At 34.3% G+C, this 23,619-nt stretch overlaps 1 protein-coding gene across 6 annotated transcripts in view; it reads left to right on the top strand.

The window, feature by feature from the left end:
- Positions 1-23,619, top strand: part of PTPN4 (protein tyrosine phosphatase non-receptor type 4) — a 108,297-nt gene that overhangs the window by 36,981 nt on the left and 47,697 nt on the right. For 5 of the 6 annotated variants that reach the window (XM_084289563.1, XM_084289564.1, XM_084289566.1 and 2 more), the window contains 9 exons: positions 1,772-1,926; positions 8,426-8,533; positions 13,221-13,263; positions 13,339-13,438; positions 17,034-17,078; positions 17,322-17,374; positions 19,634-19,754; positions 20,806-20,893; positions 22,292-22,380. In XM_084289563.1, coding sequence (XP_084145689.1) covers positions 1,789-1,926; positions 8,426-8,533; positions 13,221-13,263; positions 13,339-13,438; positions 17,034-17,078; positions 17,322-17,374; positions 19,634-19,754; positions 20,806-20,893; positions 22,292-22,380 — 785 coding nt within the window. In that variant the 5' untranslated portion in view covers positions 1,772-1,788. The remainder of the gene's footprint in view (positions 1-1,771; positions 1,927-8,425; positions 8,534-13,220; positions 13,264-13,338; positions 13,439-17,033; positions 17,079-17,321; positions 17,375-19,633; positions 19,755-20,805; positions 20,894-22,291; positions 22,381-23,619) is intronic. The other variant, XM_084289568.1, reaches the window with a different exon arrangement.

Here is a 23,619-nt window from a genome sequence, read left to right as displayed (position 1 = left end):
TTTAGATATGAGAAGTTAGGTGGTAGAGTGGAAGCAGCTTCTTCATGAGTTGTCAGACATGTATGTTCTTGCTGGGCTTTTTGCTTTGGAGTTCGAATGCTTGCAACACCATTTTTCATGATTTTATCATTGCAAGTCATGAGTTCAGCTTGTAGCTGGTGTGTTTACCTAGTGTCTCTATCCATCCTTGGTTTGTTGAATTGGTTTATCAAAACTAAGAGAAGTTTGCTGTAATTAAGCATGAAAATGACATTGTTGCAGTTGTGAAGTCATAGTAACTGGAATTAAGTCAAAACGGATACTTTTTGCAAGGACGGATTTCATCAAAAAAAAAATAAAATATATTTTTGTCTGAGATATGTGGCCTTTTTGAAAGAGATATAGACCTACTCTAGAAAAGCAAAATATCCCAGTAAGTTTCGGGGCAGTCACTCAGGATTGTTGACTGCAGGCAGTGGGAAGAAGGCTGAACTGCAAATTCCCAGCCCTTCCCAATTCACTGGCTTGAATCTTGGTCTTCCACTTTCCCACAAGAGCCTAAGTAACTAAGCTGTTAACTTTAGGAAGGGATTTATCATTTATTTGTGACACCTTTTCATTTGTGTATACAGGGCCACAGATTCTGTTGTGACCCAGGCAAGTTCTCTACTCTATTTGCAGATGGGATAATTGTCCTCTCCTAAATTCTCCTTTATTCATTGGTAAACACCTACACGTGTCACCAAAATTAGGAAGCAAACCCGTGAACATTTTTGAAGTTATTTTAGTAATCAGTTTTGAGAATATTTTACTAACTTTAAAGGTATTATAATTTATTGTTTCTTTATATTTTCTATTTCAGTTATGAAACTTTGCTTACACCTTTATCAAAGGATGTAGAAATAGTTGTCTGAGTGTGTAATTAAGTGAATTGCAGACAGTGATTCTGCAAAGTTTTAAGAATATAACTGCTACTGTTGGAGAGGACTAACAGCATACTGAAAGCATGCACATAAGCTCTTTGCTGGACAACAGTTGCAGGGCAGCAATGAGAATCTCGGTTTTGAAAAGTGACAGTAGCATCTCAACTCACGCATTTTGTTTATCAGCACTTAGTCCAAGATACAGACTTGTGTTGATCCCAATTCTTTACTTGGAAAATAAGAACTGTTTGTCTCTTCAAACTAAACACATAAATACAATTAAATGGACCTAGATGGAAGGTTCAGTATTTCGACAAACCTTTACCTATTCATACTGTAATACAAAGCAATGCTAGTATTTTTATCACTGTATTCTCTTGTCTAATACTTATACACTGAACACACATGCCTTGCAGAATAATGCTTCAAAGTCTTTGTGTGTTTGCTGTTTTTGTGTTTGTCTACATTTTTGGAGTAAGTTTTTTTTTGCTGTTTTGCACTGAAATTAATTACTTAATTACCTCTGATATTGGGAGTGTAGTAGCTATGATGCACATCAATTATAATACTTCTTGAAGTGAAAATGCTGTTCTGAGTCTCTTTTAAAAATAGAAAAACAATAAAAAGGAGACAACTTAGGGAGTGGACAATGGACAATAAGTAAAGGACTGACTTTCTTGGGATAAGGTTGTGTTGTAATTTGTAAGGCAGTATTGGATTCCATGAATTTAGTGCCTTTTTTTTCTATGTAACGGAAATGTTAACAATGAATTCATTGTGTGTTGACTTTCTTCAGAGTACTGTTCTTGCCTTTGATTTTTTTGATTTTTTTTTTTAATTGTGTGTTGTTTTTTTTGTTTTTCCTAAAGACTCTGTGTGGACAGTAATGACCGCACGTTTCCGATTGCCTGCTGGCAGAACCTACAATGTACGAGCATCTGAGCTGGCACGAGACAGGCAGCATACGGAGGTGGTCTGCAACATTCTTCTCCTGGATAACACTGTACAAGCTTTCAGAGTTAATGTAAGTAATTTGATTATTGCAATGTCACTGAGCTGGCTTCCCTTTGCTCCACTTGTGTTGCTAGAGTTTGACTTCCAAAGCAGCGTTAAGCGTGGAATAGAAGTGGAAGCTATGTTCAGGTGGGCATGCTTGTACTTGTACATACTGAGTCACTGTGGACTTAGTCATTCTGGCATCCTCTGTGGTACTAACATCTTAATTTCAAAATTCAATATATAAAGAATAGTTTATTTCTAGTAATTTTCTTCACGGACCGAGTGCTGTGTAGTGAAAATGGAGGGCAACTTTGCCAATGAGTTGAATGAGAAGCAAGCTTTCCTTTTAGCCAGTTCTGTTTTTTCATTTTGGGCATGAGTATAAAAGTAACTCTTGTTTTGACTATGTAACTAAATATGTTCAATCATGTGGATGGTTATTATTGGGTTACAGTTACCATGTTAAAGTATCCCTTTGCTTTTTGCTTTTCTGGCATTGTGTTCTCTCTTGTTCTGTGATTTCCCTTGCTTAAACACACTACCTCGTAATGGCAGGAAGGAAAATAGGGAAATTCATGTTGAGGGCTGTTACTAGGAAAAGTTACTTCTATAAATGAGCCTGGAATTTCACAGGAAAGCATTAGAGCATTTAAAATGATCATTTTCTGAGAAGAATCAGAACTCAACAGGAAAGAAGCAGTGGGGTCTCCTGGGGGTAAAAGCAGAACCCAGCTTTTACTTTATAGCTGTAGAACTGATAACTTCTGTGGAGAAAAATGGTAAACAACACTGTGGTAAAAGTTACAGGTGGCATGATTCAGTGAATGAAGTGACGGAGTAGCATGATACAGATAAGGCTGTGGGACTTCATCAACAAGGTGAGGGAGAAACTGAAGCAGTTTTCAAATCTATGTGAGCAAGTTTAATTTGGACCATCTGAAAAAGTTCCAATGCTCAATAATTCTATTGAATTTTGATGTCCACTCTTCAGGTAGGATGATAAATTTGCATGTTTTGGGGAAGATTTGTGAGAGTGATTGCATTCCTTTGTAATCAGGTTATTTGAGCTTGTGCAGCCTCCAGGTCTCTGAGTAACAGAATCTGTTACCTAGCAGAAATGCCCAAGGATCCAGTGCCTAGTGGATTAAGATTTAGAATGTAGACTTGGTGGTTATTTTGCATAGTAGTGTAGAGGATCCTTCCAACTATAATAGTAAATTGTTCAATCGGAATAAAAGGTTTTGGGATGTTCTCTTAAGATATTTTTATAGTTGATTTGGGAGCTATTTCAGAAGAGTTACTTCATTTCATTTCATTTTTAGAAGAGCTATTTCATTATTCTGAAATCCTGAAAAGTTAAAGGTGGGAATCTTACATGATGGGGTAGGCAGAGGTATGACTGATGAAGGTTTTAACGTATCATTCTCAAGCCTCATCTCCTTTCTGGGGTAACCTCTCCTTATATCCTTTTTTCCTACAATATTTCATTGCTCTTCTGTATCTTTCACCTTCTCATTCTTGCTAGTGGTTTCCTGGTCTATACTGCCTGCTGAAAAATAGCACGCTCAGGATGTGGTTGAAGAGAAAGCAATAAAGGTGCATGAGAAATTGTAAATATGTTCTTTGCTTTCGGGTGTTTAAGTTTGCAAGATTAGTGTCTGAATGGAAGTTTGTTGGTGTTTTTTTTTTTTTTTTTAATAGAAGTTTGTTAAAATAAGGAATAATTATTGTACAACAGTTATGGGCAGCGATGATTCATTTTAATGCAGATATACAAAAACTTTGTCTCTTAAGAGAATGCTAGTGCCTTTGTAGAGGAGAACAAGCAGTCATGAATCCCCAAATATCTATTCTGGCTCTGCTGAGAAGTGTGTAATATATTCTTCCTACCACCCTAGTGTACTAAATATTTTAGTTGCCCAGATCACTATTTATTGCTTATACAGAACAGCCTGAAAGTTTTGTCTATTAAAACTGAGATTAGGGAATAAAAAGTTCCTTGGTGCTCAACCTTTTGACCCAATGTTTTAGCCTTAATCTGTTTTTTTTTTTTTTTTTTTTTCCCCTGTTTTTCAAATATGTGGAGTTATGACAATTCTTAAGTAACCTATCATAGGAAATGTATGCAAACCAACATGGTATACAGGTTTTCAGGGTTTATAGCTGTGTTTTACTTTATTGTGGTTGACACAATACTTGGCAATAAATATTAATGGAATTATTTTCAGAATAGGAAGAACAAAGATAACATCAAGTAAATTAGCAAGGTTTCTTTCTCCTGGGGATTGCCATAGGTATTCTGTATGCTAATGGTTGTAAAGCTTAATCATCTGAAGTGAGCAGTGTTGTATTAATAAAAATGTATTCAAATGATATTTCTCCTCCAACAGCAAAATACTGATCACAGGCAATGTCTCCTGATAATTTATACGACATGTTTTATGTTCACGTTTCAACCAGCCTCTTCCACTGATCTGCAAAATTTCTTTGTGTTCAACATTATGTTGTATAGAGCATAACAAATCAAATAAAATAATCCCTGCGGCCTGTAGCCATAGGTTATTTTGGTTGCAGGCAAAATAATCAGTTGGAACTAACCTGTACATATGTCTGAGGAGCAGAAATTTTCTGTGTAAAATGCTCTGCTTACCAAATGCAGAAGTCCTGCTTCCACATTGGAAAGCATGTCGTGTAAAAGGCAGAGCAGGAAGAATTGAGAATAACTTGAGTTAATGATTTGCATAAACCTGCTTCAAGATCAAATTATTTTGACTTATGTAATTGTTTAAATACCTTGTTGTCTCTTTTCTGTGCAAGCTGACTTTGCAGTATTTCCTGAAAGCCAGTACAAAGAGATCACCTTAGAAAACTAAGGCAATATAGATGGAATGAGTTGTTCTGTGAGCAAGGCTAGTGGGTTAGCTGTCACCAACAAATGCTTTGCTTCGTCTCAGAGTCCTTTTCATGCAAGTAAAAACTCCAATAACCTATTGGAGAGGTGACGTACTCTAATAAGTTAATATTTGCAATTGTCTTCTTTTGAAAGAAAGAAAAAGGAAAAAGTAAATCTCCCACTGGGAAACATTTATTTTTTTAAAATGCTTTAAAAGTTCATTTAAGCTATAGAATAAAAGGAGGCAGCGGTGCAGTTCTGGCTCTTCGTTGAATGGGTTTGCTTGTTGGAACAGAATTACACCAGTGCGCTGAGAGGAAGGGTTTCAGTGCTGTCCTTAGCAAAGTAAGAGCACGAGCACTCTCAATCTGTGTGCAGCAGGACTTGTCTGACCCCCTCATGGTTCTGCTGCAGTCCTGGGAAGGCCAAGTACCTGCCATTCAAGCCTGTGCCACGAGAAATCCAAATCTGGCATTGCAGTGATAATATCTCCTGGCGTTTGTTGTAAATGCATCCTGGTGTGTTGGCCAGCTACAAAACCAGAATGTCGGTTACATAAATTGGGAAGGTGGTGATTATAATTGGTAAGGAGGCATTAAAGCAAGGTAAGTGTAGATGTTTTGATAATTTTTCAAAGAAGGGTGTTTGTAACCAGGTAACAATCCTTTTGTGATCAAAATTGTCGTGTCGGTATCGTGTACTGGATGTTAGCCACTGGGTGGTAAATTGCAGTTTATACACTGATGCCTAGTGTTGATTTTTTCTGAAATGCCAAAATACAAGACATTTGACTTTAATGATTATTAATAATGTGTATGCATAAAATTCTAATATTCTTAGCAAAAATGTTGCTATGTTTTGTATCCATCTATGAAGTAATGAAGTTCTTTCTAGCTGACTTCACCACTCAGTTGAGAAATAGCTAATTGCAGTGGGTAGTTTTATATTAGATGGTTTTTATTGTCTGCTTATTTTTCCATTATTCTCTCTTTTAAGAAGAAATAATAATGTTTACCTTTAGGAATAAACCACATTTCTTTTTATGCTAGATCACATACATTGGTTTTGATTTTTTTTTTATTAAAAAAAGACAAAAATAGATACTTGTCATGCCTTTTTTTTTTTTTTTTTTTTTTTTTTTTTTTTTTTTTTTTAATTTATAGCAGCTATTCAGTGACTGTGGTAGTATTACAAATATTTTGGACCTTACACAACAAACAGGATTGTGACCTTCACCTGCTCTGGCAGGCTGCAACATCATTATATAAATATCGAAGATGGGTTAAACTGAGGTCTGGTTTTACTAGATGCTTATCTTTATTTTGCACTGAGAGTAAAACATTGTGATCAAAACAAATGCTTCATGTTGAAACTCGTCTCCTCTTACCAAACTTGCTGCTCTGTTTCAGGAGAAATACCTTTCATTCATTCTGCCTTCTAGCAGGACCTCTAGTAATGGTCCAGCTTCCTTGCTGTCATGAAATGACATTTCATACTTGTAAATTAAAGTTGATCAGCACGTTCTAAGCTTACAGTATTTTTTGTACATTCATTTATTTATGTATTTAAGAAACTATAAATTCTTGGTTTTAAATGTTAAATAAAAAAAAGTACAGAACTGATAACCTGCATGCTAGCTGTACTAAATGTAAGTCTGAACTGGGGTTCCAAACCTCTCCCTTGTTTTGATCATTACTCTCATAACTTAGTTTGAGTTCTGATTTAAATCTACATAGGGAAAAATGCCAAGAAGCAATTAGTGTTGCTATGTAATTTTAAAATTAGTTTAATTTGTTGAAAAAATTATACTGATTACTGGTTTATTTCAAAATATATCAGAAACTCCTAATTTAGTAAAATGGAAGTAACTATTTTTGGAATTGTACATTAAAAATGCCTTATACACTTATGCTGTCATGTACTTATTATGTTAACATCTGTGGGTTTTCGCTTGTTCTTGTTTATTGGAGATGAATTTTCTTTAGTAGTGAACCTTTTAATAACGTTGAAACCTACTCACTGTTAGATTTTCTTAAACATTAAGAAATCTCTTTTCCCTGATTGTGTTTTAAAATAAGATCATTTCTCATAGTAAATATAGCAACTCACAGGTCACTTTTACTTAGCCAGATAAATGAATATATGTGTCTTATACGTGAATATATGTGAATACATATCTTATGTAACTGCAACTTAAATAGGCAGAGCTACAGTTACGATTATCCTGCTGGCAAAATTTCAGACATAATTGGTCGATAACTATTCTCTGTTTTTTTTTTATAATTATTCTGAAATAAATTATCAGATTTCTTGGAACTTTTAGCCCCCAAATAAAAGATTTAGACTGATTTTACTCAGCTTCAGCATAACTTCAGCTGAACAACAACAAAAAATAATTGATAGTATTCTGTTTGATGTAAACAAATTGTCAGAATATGATTTGTAGAGTTTCTCTTGTTTATAGATATTAAGTAAAACCTTCTGACCTTTTAGCTATATATTTCAGATATAGCTGCTGTGAAAGTAACCTATTTTATAATATCTTATGAGGAGCAAGGTCATTTGCGAGCAGGAGTCTTCTATTTCTGTTATTCTTTCAAAATATCGCCTACAGTAAACAAGGCAAGATGTATCTGAAATCCACTGCAGCATCAATAATACTTGGCACCTAGAACATCATTAGAAGCTTGCTTGGTGCCAAAGAAGTAGAAAATCTGTGTGGAAAATGTATTAATCATATCTTTCAGCATGTTTCTCGTTTGACAGCTTTGCTTGCAGAATTTTTCGTCATCTTTTGTGCTTCAAGAAGCTACTGATACTTCATAACTTCTTTGGGAAAATCCTTCAGATTTCACCAAATGTATTTATGGAGTCTAGTCAGAATGTCACACTTTGCCTTTAAATTATGTGTTGGCAATGTTTTCAGGTTAGGCAAAAAATTGCTAGGTACCCACAACCACACAGATTCTTTTTATATCGTGTTGTGGGTAAGAGTTGCCTCTGCAGTAAAAATCAAGTTTGTCCACTTGTCTATGGAAAGAAATGTTACTGTTCAGTTTATTTGAATTAGTTAAAGTATCTTTAAGAGAACATACTTAAATGACACTGCTTCTCAGCTGTGTATTTGTCTGCTTCAGCTGTCTGTGCCATTTAACTGTGGAAGCATTTTCAATATGCTGGTTCATTTAGATTCAGGAGAAGATTTTCAGATCAAGAAGTAAGAATAACCTGTGCAGGCCTGAAAAACTTTCTATATTCAGTGACCCAAATGACACTAGAAAGTCCTTTGTCAAATCCTAGCCCTCTTTTCTCCTTTCTTTTTGCTTTCCAGTAATCCTTTTAAATATCAAATTTGGTTAATGAACAGCTTTCAGAAATAATCATGTAGCTAGCTGAGAAGTGAGAAGTTCTTACTGTCAGAACATGACAGAGGAAAAATAATTCCTTACATATGTTTCAGAAGAGAGATAGAGCTTGTTTAAAAATAGTGCTGCTGGGATGGTCTTTGTGACGTTTATAATTTAGACTGCTAGATCACATCTGAAAGTATGTGCTTTACCTGCATGAACTTTATGTGTCCAATTATATATTTGTTCATTAAACAGTGTATACGTGTATTTGTTCTCTGCAGAAACATGATCAGGGACAAGTTCTATTGGATATAGTCTTCAAGCATCTCGATTTGACAGAGAGAGATTACTTTGGTTTACAGTTGGCTGATGAATCCACTGATAACCCTGTAAGTTGGATCTGTTTTATAAATCGTAGTTTTAATTCATTTAATATATATATATATAAGGATCATGTTTTATTGTTTAGAGGATACTTAATTGTTAAAATTTTAATTTGTTTCTTTTGGTAGATCAGATTTTCTACAGGAATGCTGTAGGTTTTTGATTTGATAGATTTAATGCACATTGCAGTGCATTGAAAAGTACTACATGTCTTTTCTTTCTATTTTTCTCCAGGGAAAAAAAAAATGTTTCTTAGCTTTTTGAAATACAGTTTTGATTTGCTCACCTGGACAACTGTACTCTAATATGTGGAACAAAATTAAAATCTTGAGAGTGGAGAAAGGATTATATATTATATATATTATTTCTCACCTGCTTGAACCAGGAATTGAAGTTCTTCTTTTACAACATTGCAATAATGATAGCAAAATATTTAACATTAATATTTATTTAAATATTACAACATTTTAATAGTTTTACTTTTTTCTATTGCTGAATTTACTTGTACAAGAACACAAATGATACCATGAAGTGTGCTGTCTTCTCACATGGGAGATGCTCTTCAATCTTGTTGGTTGGGCTTGTTTTCAGAATGTTCTCAAAAGAGTGATTTCATGAATAAAGAACACATGAATATTTTATTTGCTCCTTAAGCCATTTTTTTTAATGCACCAATTTGAATACATGGTTATTTGATGTACTTGAGAATGGTATTTTCATTGATCAATTTGGTAGATGAGAGGCATAGAATTAGAATAGCATTTCTACTAGAAGGTGGAGCAGAATTAAGAAACAGAATTAGGGAGAAACACTGGTAGGGGAGAACAATGACAGAAGTAGGGAAATAGTAATATATGTGTGGTAGAAACACTGGAGGCTGGCATAATGAACAAATCAGATCAAGTGAATTAATTAAATGGCAGTTGAGAAAACTATCCAAGTTAATTATATGGTAATAATCAGCATTCAGGCAGCATGTTAAAGTAGATGAAGGTTGAAACGGGAAGAAAGATGGGTGATGTTTGGGTCGTGAGAAATGGAGAGCTTAATCAGTGTTTAAGCAAAAGTAATGCATTTGGTGGTGCTCTTCGAGTATTGCATCTTTTTGCAGGGTTAGATGAAGTTACCTGAGTCTAACTCAACTGTGAATTTTTGTCATTGCTACAGTGGGAGATGTTTTTGTTTTTTAAACTGGTCTGTTTCAATCTCTGCCATGAGAAAAAAAAAATTAACCTATGCATCCATGGGAAATGCTGCTTGTAGACCTTTTGAGCAGCGCTCCATGAAGAGTTACTAGCTGTTTTTAAACAAGTAGAAGTACAAAGCGTACTACTTAGATTTATTTGTGAGAAAGGAATATTTGGAATTAAGTCTGTTTTTAAGTGGTTAAACCTTCCAGAGATTTGCATTCAGCCCCCTGCACTCATCCAAACCACAGGGTCTTCTGTTTTAAACATCAGTCTTCTGCTGTTAGAATCCTTTCTTTGTACTATGTAGACATACCTGTTATTCTGAATTCAAGAGGCATTTCTGTAGCTTATGATGTATTGCTTGTGTAGATTTAGTAAGGTATTAAATAGGATTTGAGGAGTTTACTTTGATCAAAGTGATTACATGATTGAAATGGAAATGTAGCTCTTGAAGTACAGCTCTGCTTCAGCTCGCATTATTTCAGTTAAATTTGAATTGGCTATTACATTTCCATGCCCTATAACCAGTATTATGCGTGGCTGCAAAACTTAAATAAATAAATACAACTGATCCCAGGTATCAGTAGCATTGTATTCCCTCCCCCAAACGGGGGGTTCTAATGAATGTTCTCTCTTGAAGTGGAAATAGGGGACTCCAGAAGTGATGGAGTTTAGATGAGCATCACTGTGATCTAGGGCACTGTAAAGAGTCAGTATCGCCTTGTAGTTACAAGTGAAATGATGAGACTTGTGCTCATGAAATCATACGTTAAAGGGACATTGTCTGTTTTGTTTTATCTAGTTATTGGGTGGCATGATCATCATCAGCTGGGATAACAAGTAACATTTTGGGTGTGTTTTCATTATCTTGTAAGGTGATTTCTTTTCTAGCAAAGGCACTTGCAGGGCTTTAAGTCACATTTCGTGTTGTTCACGATGTAAAAGCAGCTGTCGGCTCATCACCATAACAGATAAAGAAAGGGACTCTTCTGAAACTAAGTTTTGTTAGTAGTTGATGTGCTGTAATTGAAAGGAAATTCCATAGCACTGAAACTTTAAAAATCAGCAACGTAACGCGCTGCAGATATTTAATGGAGTTTTCTTTTGTAACTTCATATATGGTTCTATTATGACATTGGCAGGATGGCCATAATTTAATTTTATCAATCTAAACTTTGTTCCAAGGCTGAAAAGCCAAAGTCACACTGTAGAAAAACCTAAATTATTTTTCAGCTTTGATTAAAATGCCTTTAATTTAACACTATTGAATATTTTATTCAACATTTAGAAACGTAGTGTTTCTTATTCACACTTACCTGGCATTACAAGGCTTAGAACTCTAAACATTTTTTTTAGTTTATCTGTCTGGAAGTAGTTGAACACAACACTAATAGATACTAATAGTTATTCCAAAAGAAGAGGGACTTCACGGATAGTTGATACAAGCACATGCTTTAACAACTTAATATTCCTTCTAAAATATTTGGCTTTTCAGCAACTATCTACTTGCCATCAAAATATGTCAGAGCTAAATAAAATTTTTACAACTACTAGTAGTCTAAGCTGAAGATTTATGGGTTTGATTAATTCTGGGTTTTGATATCAGCTTACTTTTACACTTTGCTCATTTGTGCAAAGGAAACAGATTGGATTGTCAAATACTGTGGTTACATGTGTAATAACACACTGGAATATTACTAGGATACTGAAATGCTGCAGGACGCAAAACTGACGGGGAAAAAAGAGAATTCTGCCAATTGAGTGTGAAACCTCTATCACTGTGTCTAAATGCGAATTGCATAAACTGCCCAAGCTTTATGTATTTGTATAAAGCTCATGTCCTAGCACAAATCAACACAGGAAGCATTGATGCTTCCTACAGCGGAGTGCTGTGACTGGTTGTGGGGGCCTGGAGCAGCCTGGGGAAGAGGGAATCCCAGATATTCCTACCCCTCAGACGTGCTAGCAAGTCTGAACCACATCGGATAACGCTTCTTGCTACCAGCACCTTGACCCATAAACTTCTGTTAGTTTTGCCTGAACCATGTCAGCTTCAGCTTCTTATCCTGTTAAGCGATTTAATGCTCTGCAGTCTCTCACGTTTTATGTTTGGATCCAGTTATATCATGTGAAGCATGGATATTGCTTGTTAAATACAGTTAAAAAAAAAAAAAAAGTTACTCTTCTGTGGTTTAAGCTATATTAGTACATTCCAAATTGATTTTTGCAACCAGAAGGAAGTGAACGCAAGCTTTTCTGCTAAGCATTTAAATTCCAGGTTTTCTGGATTAACTATAATCTCAAGCAGTATTTCTTGGAGAAAAAAAAAAGTCAGAGGATTATCAGTCAGATCTATGTATTTATCTATGTATATTGAATCAAAACCCCTGTTTAAAGATACTCAAGTGTTTTAAATCATGTTCTTCTCAAGCCATCTGCTAGAAGGATACCACATTTGGATCTGGTCAGCATTATTTTGTATTCCCAACAAATGAAATGACTGAACTAACTTCAGATCTGTAGTGTGTATCAAATATTTCAAGTCTGTTTGCTTCCTCCAAAGGGGGGTGGTAAGTTTGAGGTAGTTGTGTGCCATACATGACTTGGACTCTGTGGTTCACATGAGGGATCTGTGGCCATGCAGCTGGTTCCTGGGGCTTGTGGGCTTGCATTCCAAGGCAGGATGAAGAACGAAATGGTATTTATCAGAAGTGAAGGTGTAAGTTAGCTAAAGTACGTTGGTACAGGGTCTGCTGGGGTGGTAGAGGGAGCTGTTTAAATATCTTGTAGGGCTTTCCTAAGAACCACACTTCTTTCTGAAAGTTGCAGCGTTGATTTTATAAAGATCTGCATATACTATGGGTGAATATACCAAAGCAATATGCTCCCATAGAGACGATCAAGGTTGGTAAAAATGTTCTGTAGTCCTTAATCCAGTAGTCCAGTAGGCTGAGTCTTTGATTTACAAGATCATAATTAGGGATGTAGCAGAGTTGACTGACAATTGGAGGAGAATCTGTGAGCCAGTGGGATCACTCTGGATGTGTCAGACCTGCGAACTGCAGAGTTAGAAGGAACCTGAACTGGTTTAAGCAAATTAACTTCCGAGGACAGTAAATTAGCCTTTGCTTTTCACTGCCACAGTTAGTTTACCTGAGATAATCAGTTTAAAGAATTGCTAAAGATGGTTAAACACACCCTGAGTTCTAACCTCTGTCAGGTACAGGTGACAATAACCATGTTGTAGTTGTCCTAATACTATAACAGACAGATACCTGGACAGCAGAGATCAATCTCAGGTAGAGAAGACCAGCAACTGCTCGTGATAATGTTGGTGTCCTTCCAGAGTCTATGGTAATACTTTGTATGCCAATAGGATGTTTTGGTAAAAGATCAAATAAAAAGTAACAAAATTACAATGGTTCTTGATATACATGTATACGGCTATAATTCATGCTTTTTTGTTTCTCTAAAATTAGTGTTATAATTTATCTCTTTCCAGAGGTGGTTGGATCCAAACAAACCTATCAGGAAACAATTAAAAAGTGAGTACGTATATGTATTTGGACAATTCATACATCATTATAATGATGTTTTTCCAAGGTGCCTTGATTAATTAGAAATACTTTCCTTGACCATAGGAGGATCTCCTCACAGTTTGAACTTGAGAGTTAAGTTTTTTGTAAGTGATCCAAACAAGCTCCAAGAAGAATATACAAGGTAGGTCTAGTTAATTCATCAATGACATATTTTTCTAGAAGGTTTATGTCTAAGGGGAAAACTTTTTTTTTTAAAGGTGTAACACATAAATTTTCTTGTAGCGTTTTTTATACTACACAAGTATATGCTACACAAGTATACTTGTGTAGTATATACAGGCTTCTAATTTTTGCCTGATAATTACAGGCAGGAACTATGCAGTTGCACCAAATCAACATAACAAAAAAAACTCTATGAATAAATTTACAAATACATATGCAAAATTAAGTAACTGCATAAAGAAAATACTATAAAGTAGGAACAGGAAAGAGAAAATAAAATAAGGGAAAAACTTAATCCTGCAATTTATCAGTGAGCAAAATGTAATTTTATCCTTAATTATGTTCTCCTTTATGATTAAAAAAAATCCTGAGCTTTCTGCATTTTTTTTTCCAGTTTTCTGCCTGGCACTAATAAGTTCATCTCTGTTCATATATTTGTAGTCTTAGCTTGAATGATGTGAGCTCATTTTGCTAGCAATGTGTTGAAGTTTGCTGAAGAAAATGCTCAGTGTGAATCCAGTTAGGAGGTTTTTGAGTTGCAGATAGCTCCTGAAGAAATGCCTCATGTTTTCAGTATTAGTTCTACTCTTCTACATAAGTGGTGTGATTTGACAGATTGCGATTTTTGGATGTCAGCCATTCTGAAAACAGGTCAGCCCTGTTCAATATCTAAATTATTAAAGATAGCTTTAGAAACCTAAGCACCGAAACTGTGAAAATTTGGCTCCATATTTGTTTATAACGTTGGATTTGTCAAATTTTTAACAAAAATTTGTACACATCTATGTAGTCAGAATTGACAAAAATGAGCCCCAGATTAGTCTTTGTTTTACTGAAATATTTACTCAGAGAATTTTGCAATATACTATATTAGAGTAATGAAAAATATGTAATTTGGATTGAAGGGCAATATAAAATATTACTAAGGAAATTAAAAAACAGCAAATGCTTATCTATATCAAGCAAACAGTAAAGAAAAAACACAACTGTTTACATAAATGTTATGCTGTAAATACAGTGCTGCTATAAATACAGCAGCCATTTAGGTAAGAAGTAATGTAGGATTGCCGTATCTGGGTCAGCTCTGCCTTTTTAGCTAATAGGCCTAATTGCCCCTGAGAAAACTCATTTATATTTGGAATTATTATAAAGAGAATGCCATTATCCGTGGGGTTTTTGTAGTGAAATTAGGATGCCTTGTCACTGACATGTGGTCCTTTCATGTAATCAGCATTTCCCCTCTTAAAACAAAACCAAACAACAAAAACAAAACAAATGAAAAAAAGCCACCAGAAAAGGAAAGAAACAAAGTCTGTGCTTTTGAGTTTCCATTCACGTTGAGACTTTTCGAAAAGTACTCAGTTTTTATAAATTTCATGGAAAAAAATAATAAGAAGAATGAGCTAACGTGAGGCAATACGAATAGATTGGAAAGGTTCAGTGCAGGCTCATATCTTTAAATTAGACCTCTGAGAATTTGTGAGGGGGAGGCAGGTTATGAATGCCTCAGGTCAGAAAAGGGTCAGTGGGAGCTCAGCTTGTGTTGGAGGGTTTAGCTTTAAGAACTTACATTGGTAGGAGATGAAGCTTTGTTAGTTCTGCTCATCGCAGGACAGCCTCTTTATTAACAATGACTCCAGTTAACAATAATTCTGTCTTATCCTTTTCCCTATATTTAAGGAAGATGAAAACATTGTAATGCAATCAAAGCCTTCTTAATTGGTTTAGCTGAATTTGTTGTACAGATTTTCAGATCTACATTAATACAGCTTCTATTGATTTCCCATTTTGCTTAATACTATGCAAGACACCAGTGTTTGAACTAGGGTGGTTAGCTAACAAGCAATTAACTTCACTGTTCACTGAAAACAGTGGATAGAAAATGAACTCTGATTAGTATTCGTTAATCATCAGGTCCATTAAGTACCATGGCATATTTCTAATAATGCCTTTTACAAAAAGTAAAGAATAAAAAAATACATCTGCACATGCAGAATTTTTCCATGTTTTTACAGCCATGAATGTTAACAGTGGGAAGTATTGATTTACATTTCTTTAATAGGTGAATAAATTTGCTTCATCTGTTTCTTTTTTTTTTTTTTAATCAATGTGCATTCTAAGATGCAAAGTGAGAAAGTATTTTGAGTTCTCTAAAGCCTGTCTAGTGTCTCAGTTTTAACTTCTTAGGATTAATACCAGAAACAAAGCTTGTTGCCATTCCTTGAGGTCCAGGATCCTCTAGAAAGTTTTGTAGGAGTTGAGCATACAGGAGCTAACATCTTTGCTTATCAGTTTGCAAGTATTTTCCTGATACTATTTCAAATGTGAAGTGTTTTACCTTTCACTAAATTTAGCTTGTAAATGACTTGATTTCTGTATGTATTTGTAAATGTTTGTGAAAGTCTTCGAAGTGGTAACCAGTTTCTGAAGACTACGCTGAATCTTAGTCTAAACAATTATGAGAAATCATATGATATATAATAGTTATATATATTGTTTTGAACTTCTTAGTGCAAGTTAATATTGGAAAATATTTAATGTTTGGTTTTAGTCAGACTTAAAGCGAGTATTTTTGATACGTAATTGTTGAATGTTTATGATGAACAAGTGTGGCTGACAGTACTTCCAAAGCAGAACTACAAAAGGAAAATGGCTAGTTTATGTAATAATGATGTAGGATGTTCCAAAACTTAACAAATTTATAAGAAGACAGGAACGATGTTAAAATTTTCCACTCACTGGGAAGGTTCAGGTTTCTTATTTTTTTGTTTTGTTTTTATGTTACAGAGTTTCTGCTGCTAACATTTGGTTGAAAGTAGTCCTTAGTTTAAAGTGTTAGTCTGCTCCTTTTGCTGTTCCCATCTCCTTCCTTACTTGAAAGAGGGTGCATGTGAAGAGTAGAAGAACTTCTAAAACAAGCTTTTCTCACATCATAATTAAAAAAAAAACAACAAAACAAAACCTTCAGAACAGAAGTTCAAGGGAAGTCAAAAGACTTTTAGAAGGCTTTTAACATAATAAAATCCACAACTGTTATTTAAGAATGTGATGCCAAAATACTGAGACTAATTAGTTTAGTCTAAATGAAAACCAAGTAATGTCAAATATTTGATGAGAATAAGCTAACTCTTTTTCTCTACCTGGAGTATAAATCATTCTTACTAAGTTAGCAGTGTATATAGATGCCATCTTTGACTTTTGGCTTGTGTGCTGAATTGTTCTATTGTTACACTTAGTCATCATGAAGGCTCTTTTTTCTTTTTTTTTATTTTAAACTGAACCGAAGTACCATCAAATAAAATGGGTAAAACATGAATTTGTCAATATACTGGTGAAATACACGTAATATCATTATACAGTAACTACTAGCCTGTAAAGAGTTTAATTTACAAAGTTGTAGTATATTACTAATCACAGTTTAATTTCTTTCCTGTAAGAGTTTAAGAAATAGCCTGCAAAGTGTAAAGGTTTAGCTTTGTGGTAACTGGAAACAAAATGCACTAAACTAATGAAAAACTAAATGATTTTTAATTTCTGTTCTGTTTTTTAATAAGGTACCAGTATTTTTTGCAAATTAAACAGGACATTCTTACTGGAAGGTAAGACATTTTTGTTATGTTAAATATAGCATGAAACTTTGACAAAACATTGTTAAGTTAATCATAAATTATATAGGCAAAAATAAAAAATGTTTAAAAATAACATTTATGCAAATAGAAACATTTATAATAGTTACGTGTCCAGCTTGTGCATTGATAGATTATGAAAGATTAGGCTTTTCAAAATAACTGTTTCATATGAAGTACGTAATTTCATTTGGTTTTCTTCTAAAAACAAAACAGATTGCCCTGTCCATATAATACTGCTGCTCTTCTGGCTTCCTATGCTGTTCAATGTAAGTATAATGAAGTATTCGTATATATGTAAGTACTGAGATATGTAAAAAAAAATGTAGCACTGGATAGTTTAGTTTCTAAAGAATGTAGTTTGTATATCATCATATTTGTGGACATAACATAATGTTTCTCATTATTAAAGAAATCTGTCTGGTTGATTTTTCTCCCCCAGAAGATTCTGCTGCATTAGAGAGAAATACTAATAGCTCTCTGTTTTCCTTCTTTAAATCCATGCAGTTAAAAAAAAAAAAAAAACAACAAAAAACAAACAAACAAAAAACAAATCCATTGCATTTCTCTGCATTCTGAAGTGTGATTTGATATACATGTATATGTTTTTGAGTCATACTAAAGCAGTATTTAGACACTTGCACGTTTTATGCTGTAAAGTGAACCTCCAAATGAGGTTGAAGTAAGTTCTGCTCATATCTGGCCAAATAGTTCAACACCTGTGTTACCAGTTTTAACTACTCATCAGTGGGTAATTATGTCTAGAAGACTGAGATTAGGTTTTATGGAAGGAAAACGACAAACTGTTCAATGGAAGGAATCTAAGATATTCAACCCTTAGTTCTTGGAAATTGTGATTGTCAGAATCTGTTTTATATGCAGGCCTCATATATCCATGTGTATTCCTGTGTTATATTTACATTTTGTACTTCTTACATATCAGAGAAATAGTCCATGGTGATCTTTTCAGGGAAAAAAATACATGGTAATGTTAATGTAAAATATTATGCGCAGTTTTGAAAAGTGGTGAAAAGTTGCTTGCCTTTTTCCAGATCAATCAGCAGAGCAATTTCTCTTTCAGGAAACACCAAACTGCAGCTGCTAGAAAAAATACGTAGTGTAAATGCTATCAGAAAAACAGAAGTCATACCTTAGCATTTTGCCTTAGAAAAGATTTTGATAATGAAGCAGACACTATGAAAAGTTTATAATGTTTTAATCTTCTAAGAAAAAAATGTTTCTTTTTAAAATAATGTAGTAGTAGCGGGTATGCATTGTAGTTAACATTTACATGCAAGATCTTGCTGTCCTTAAGTTTTGCAGTGTTCAGATCTCTGTCTAATGGTTTTCTGTGCATGTCTGTTACTAAACTCTCTTTGGGTTTAGGTCTTAGAATTCTTTATTTGTAAACAGCAGCCATAGACCTTAGCCACCCTTGCAAAATATATATTATTATATAAAATACACTTGTAGTGTATTTTAGTAAGAATTGCACTTGGTTACAAAGCCTGGTCACATTTTCCAGTTTTGAAATCATTTTTAATAGGATCAGTCTCTGGTAATGCAAATGCCCCAGACTACTTTCCTGCCTTTGCTTCCCTTGCTTATCCTCTCGCTCATCTCCTTCATCCCTCCCATCGTCAGTTTTTCCATACCCCACAAATCATCAGTAGGCCTTCCCAGGACCCCACACCATGCTAGGTTGCTGTGAACTTTCCAGTTTTCACATGTTATGTTACTTATTACTGTAAATCTGTTAGATGGATTGCAGACACTTACAGCTGGATTTATTTTTGGATTACAGTTAAAAAAAAAAAAAAAAAAACAAAAAAAAAAACCTCGAAGTCTGTAGTTTTAGCAAGTTGTGTGTTGTTTTTTTTTTTTTAATTTATTCTGACAGTAAATGTGATTTTGATTTACTTATGCTTTTAAGGAAGTGTTAGAAATTATGTAAATACACTTTTTAGTAGTTTCCAATAAACACTGTAGGTGTATGTATGCATACTTTTTCTGTACACATACAATTGTACAAAAAATTTTTTTCTAATGCTTCTGAATATATCTTGGTGTAGTTGTTTTAGCAGAGCTTCCAAAGTGAAGAAATTGCAGTTGCAATGTTTAAAAAACAAAACAAAACACAATCTTATCAAAATAAGCAAAGGTTAAAAAAAGGAAAAAAAAAAAAAAAAAAAGAAAAGAAAAAAGCTAGTACCTGCGATACCTTGAAGTGTATTATTTGATACTCATCGTTATGAGAGCATTTATGAATTTAATTTGTGCATTAGAAATTAAACACTGCATAAACTTCCTGCGTAAACACCCACTCAGAGCTCTTTTTGAATGATTTCCACAGCACTCAATGAGAATGTGACTCTATTCAAAGGGAAAAGGGGAGCTAAAATGTCTAATATATTTTAATTTGCTGTAGAACATAAAGTATGTGGGAGCAGACTTGTGTGAATTTGGGGGCATTGCACAATGCCAAGTACATCACTGATAAACAATAACCTCTCTTTTTAATATTTTAGCCGAGCTGGGAGACTACAACCATTCAGAAAACTTGCCAGGCTACCTCTCAGACTATTCTTTCATCCCTAGCCAGCCTCAAGACTTTGAAAAAGAAATAGCAAAATTACATCAGCAGCACATGTAAGGATTTACAGCAGAAGATATTGACTGACTTGGTCAAATCCTGACTGCTGGTGCTGTGCTATTACATAAAAACTGAGTATTTTGTCTTAAAGGTTTCTGTTAAAAAATTCTCTATGTGAATGTGATATTTTTTGTAGAATGTCTGTATAATAAGTACCATTGATGCTCTGCAGAGATGGAACGCATCTGTTAGAATAAGAGGGAATATTAGTGAGTAAATGAACATGGTAAAGGTGCACTGAAAATTGTGTGTGTATTACATAAGATATTAACTTAGCAGGATACAGTTACTTTAAAAGTGTTGTTCAGTTCTTGAGAATGCATAAAGGCCTTGTTTTCATGGTGCTCTTACCAGTACATTAGAGTCACTTCAGAAGTAAAAAACAAGTCCTTTTCTCCAATGTCTGGTCTTTCCTGTTCGCAATTCCTTGACTTTTTCCTAAAGAGGAAAAGGCAATGAAGCAATGGAAAATACATTTTTCTCAATGTGTAATGTTCAACAGTATTTCTTTCATTGATAGCTCCTTGGCATTTTAGAACTGAGACACTTTGTTCTTACAGTAAAATTTAACAAAAGATAAGCTATAGTTTAAAAACTACTGAATGTTGTTTTACATTTCAGTTAATGGCTTAGCAAATCCAGTTAAGTAGAGTAAATAAAATTCAAGTGGGTTGATGATAATTTAAAGTTTGAAGGTGAGTGTTACAGAGAGATTGCTATTATCAATGCAAAATACGGAATTGCAAAAGTAATTTCCAGATTCCAGAGCTTCACAGACATTTAAACAATACAATGCATTAGAAATAAAATAAAATTAAAAAAAAAAAAAGTGCATTTGCAGACAGTGTGTTGCAGTCTCTTTTCAAGACACTGGAAGCACCAGTTAAAATTCTTGGATTGCAGTCTGCTTATGGTGAGAAAGGAAATTGAGAATTCAGGGTGGGGGAAGAACTAGTAAAGCTGATGCATATTTTGTATTTGAGCTCAATAAAGAGCCTGGTGTGGGGGGTATATTTGAATGTTTCTTATTTAGCTTCTTTCTTTCAGAGGGCTGTCTCCTGCAGAAGCAGAGTTCAATTATCTCAATACAGCACGTACCTTAGAACTTTATGGAGTTGAATTGCACTATGCAAGGGTAAGTTTGGATCAGCTAGTGTTGTAATGTAAAAGTGGATTCCTTGGATATTTATGTGGAAATATGTGTATTTTAGTGAGTCTTCCTGGCTTCTGTTTTCAGGAGAAAAAAATGAAATTATATTATAATCTGCTTAAATGCAATTTAGCAATTTCAGCAGCCACTATGATCTTAAAAGTGTTTTCCAACCTAAACTATTCAGTGATTACTTGTTTGCTTTAATTTGGGCTTAGTTTGTGTGTGTTATTGAGGTTCAACCTGAATGCCAGTTTGGTTCGTTACTGGTGAAAAAGAAAAATGTACTTGTTGAAACGTGCTTTTGATGTTTAAGGATCTGTCATCTTTTAAGTATATTTTATTTGGTTCAGATTAGAACTGAGCTACGGATCATTATCTGTATATAATGTGAGCTATTACGTAAGGTGAATGTACTATAATTTGATGTGATATGTAGTGCGTAACGTATATAATGTGAAGTGTAATGTGAAAACAAATCGCTACCTATCCTTCCGCTGTAAATTCAAAAATGAAATAGAGGTTAAAATTATGAAGGATATACATTTGAAACCAAGGCTTTTAAATGAAAAGTCTGGTCATGAAGAATATTTGAGTGTATGTGGAAACCTAGTAGCTTACTTCTTCGTAATAAGTACAGTGAAATAGTTTTATCTGGTAAAGCAGGTAGCTTGAGGTCTTGAAAGAACCTGCCATTACAGTGCTACCATTTCTCCAAAGACTGAATGTAATCGTTTTTAGTAAATAAGACAGCTCTTTTTCAAATATTCTTGTCTCACTCTCTAATGTTAGAGAAGTATGCAGCAGAATGTGATAAGTACTGCACTTCACTACTGTCTCTATCTTCCTATTTTTGCACCTGTGTTGAGAGACCTGTAGCAGGCATTTGATTAGAGTGCATAAATATTTGAGGGAAAATGTGCTGTTTAAATATGCTTACAATATTATTTGTTTTAGAATCTCTCCTCTCTGTGTTCTGAGATTGCAATTTCCTTTCAGGTAGGAATTTAAGTCGCTGGTTGCTTTTAGTATAGCAAACGCCAAGCCAGTCTATTAGCGCTCTTATTCATAATAAGCTGCTAAAATACTCTATATTGTTGTTTCTTCAACGTTGGAGGAAGATGGAAGATCTAACTTAGAAAATTAAAATTCTGTGGTAGTTTATAAAGGGCTTAGAGCAAACAAACGGGCTTGTTCGAATTAGGAGGGAATAATGTAATTCCTACTCATCTTACTAAAACACGTTTCCTTCCATGTAAATCAAGTTCTATTTTGCTATTGTGTTTTTTGTGTTTAGAGGGAGAGAGATGAGAATGAATATATATGAGATTTCAAAGATGTTTATATTGTTTTTCAAACCATTGTCTCTTTTCTCTTTTGAAGGATCAGAGCAACAATGAAATAATGATTGGAGTGATGTCAGGTGGAATACTAATTTTTAAGAACAGAGTACGAATTAACACCTTTCCATGGTAAGGATAACTGTTTAAACTAGTGCTTTTGTTTGGTATTTCAAAACATATTTTTACCACTGTCAGTGTCACATGCTCTAAAGAAGACTGAAACTTAATTATAATATCTCAAGGTGAAATGATTTACCTCATGCTGTGCAATGGGTAATTTATGATGGGTTTTTGTCCTGTTCTGCATGCTGTGCTGTTAAGTGATTGTGGTGCTAAATATAATTAATTTTAATACTTCTTTATGAGTTTGTAAGCATACTTTGTTTAATCAACTGTATAGCCAGTGTTATGGTAATGTCAACTTTATTCTAGGTTATTCTTTCAAGGGACCACTAAACTTACAAATCTTAACCTGAAAAGTGATTACTGTGATCTGTTTCATCACATATAATTTAATCATGCTTCATGTATTAAATTTAGCTTAGATATATTATTTGAGGATAACTGAAGAGTAGCATTCAGAGATACTGTTTTCCCTTCATCCACAGATAGCCATTTTCACAATAAAGTTCAAAAAAGTGCATTTATTGAAGAAAAGGCTGTCACTTCTCTGAAGTAAAATAGATTGTAAAGCTGTTCTGTTATGTAAGCATGGAATTACCCTCAGTAAACAAGTTAACATGGTGAGATCATCAGTCTCTTGAATTGGGATCTTGTTTTTACTTACTCATCTCAGAAGGGGAAAGATCGAAGCGAAATCCTATTTTGTTACATCACACTAGTGCTTCACCCAAGTTTGTCACCTTCCCCAAAGCCTTTTTTTGCATCCCTAAGAAGTAACTTCCCCTTAGCTTCCTTTGCCTGCTTTAATTTGCTCTTACAGTCCTTCTCACTACATACTTCCCTGTATATACTATAATCAAGATCTGAGTGGGCTGTCAGCCATATAAAATCATTGTAATAGACATGAGTTTACCAGGCACAAGAGCTTTTCGTATTAGAAAACATTTCACATTTTCATTTGCTGATGATCTGTGTTCTTAGGCAATATAGCATTGGAATTTTCTGAAGTTCATCTTCATATAAACAGATTAAATTGATTACCCCAGCTGAAACTGGAAAAGCTTTTCTCTGAATTCCAGCTGATATGGGCACCTGAAATTCTTGTTTGATTGTTGTTTCCTCTTAGTGTATGGTAAGATCCATTACCTGCAGTCAGTGACTTATTTTCACTTAGTAAGCTTTCTTGCAGACATTCAAAATGATAATGACGTCTTTTCTTCAACCCACTGAACTTCTGAGACACTT

This window comes from Netta rufina, assembly GCF_964035555.1.
Source record: "Netta rufina genome assembly, chromosome: 6".
Lineage (NCBI taxonomy): Eukaryota > Metazoa > Chordata > Aves > Anseriformes > Anatidae > Netta > Netta rufina.
The sequence above is the reverse complement of the archived record's forward strand: the minus strand, read 5'-3'. Positions and strand labels throughout refer to the sequence as shown.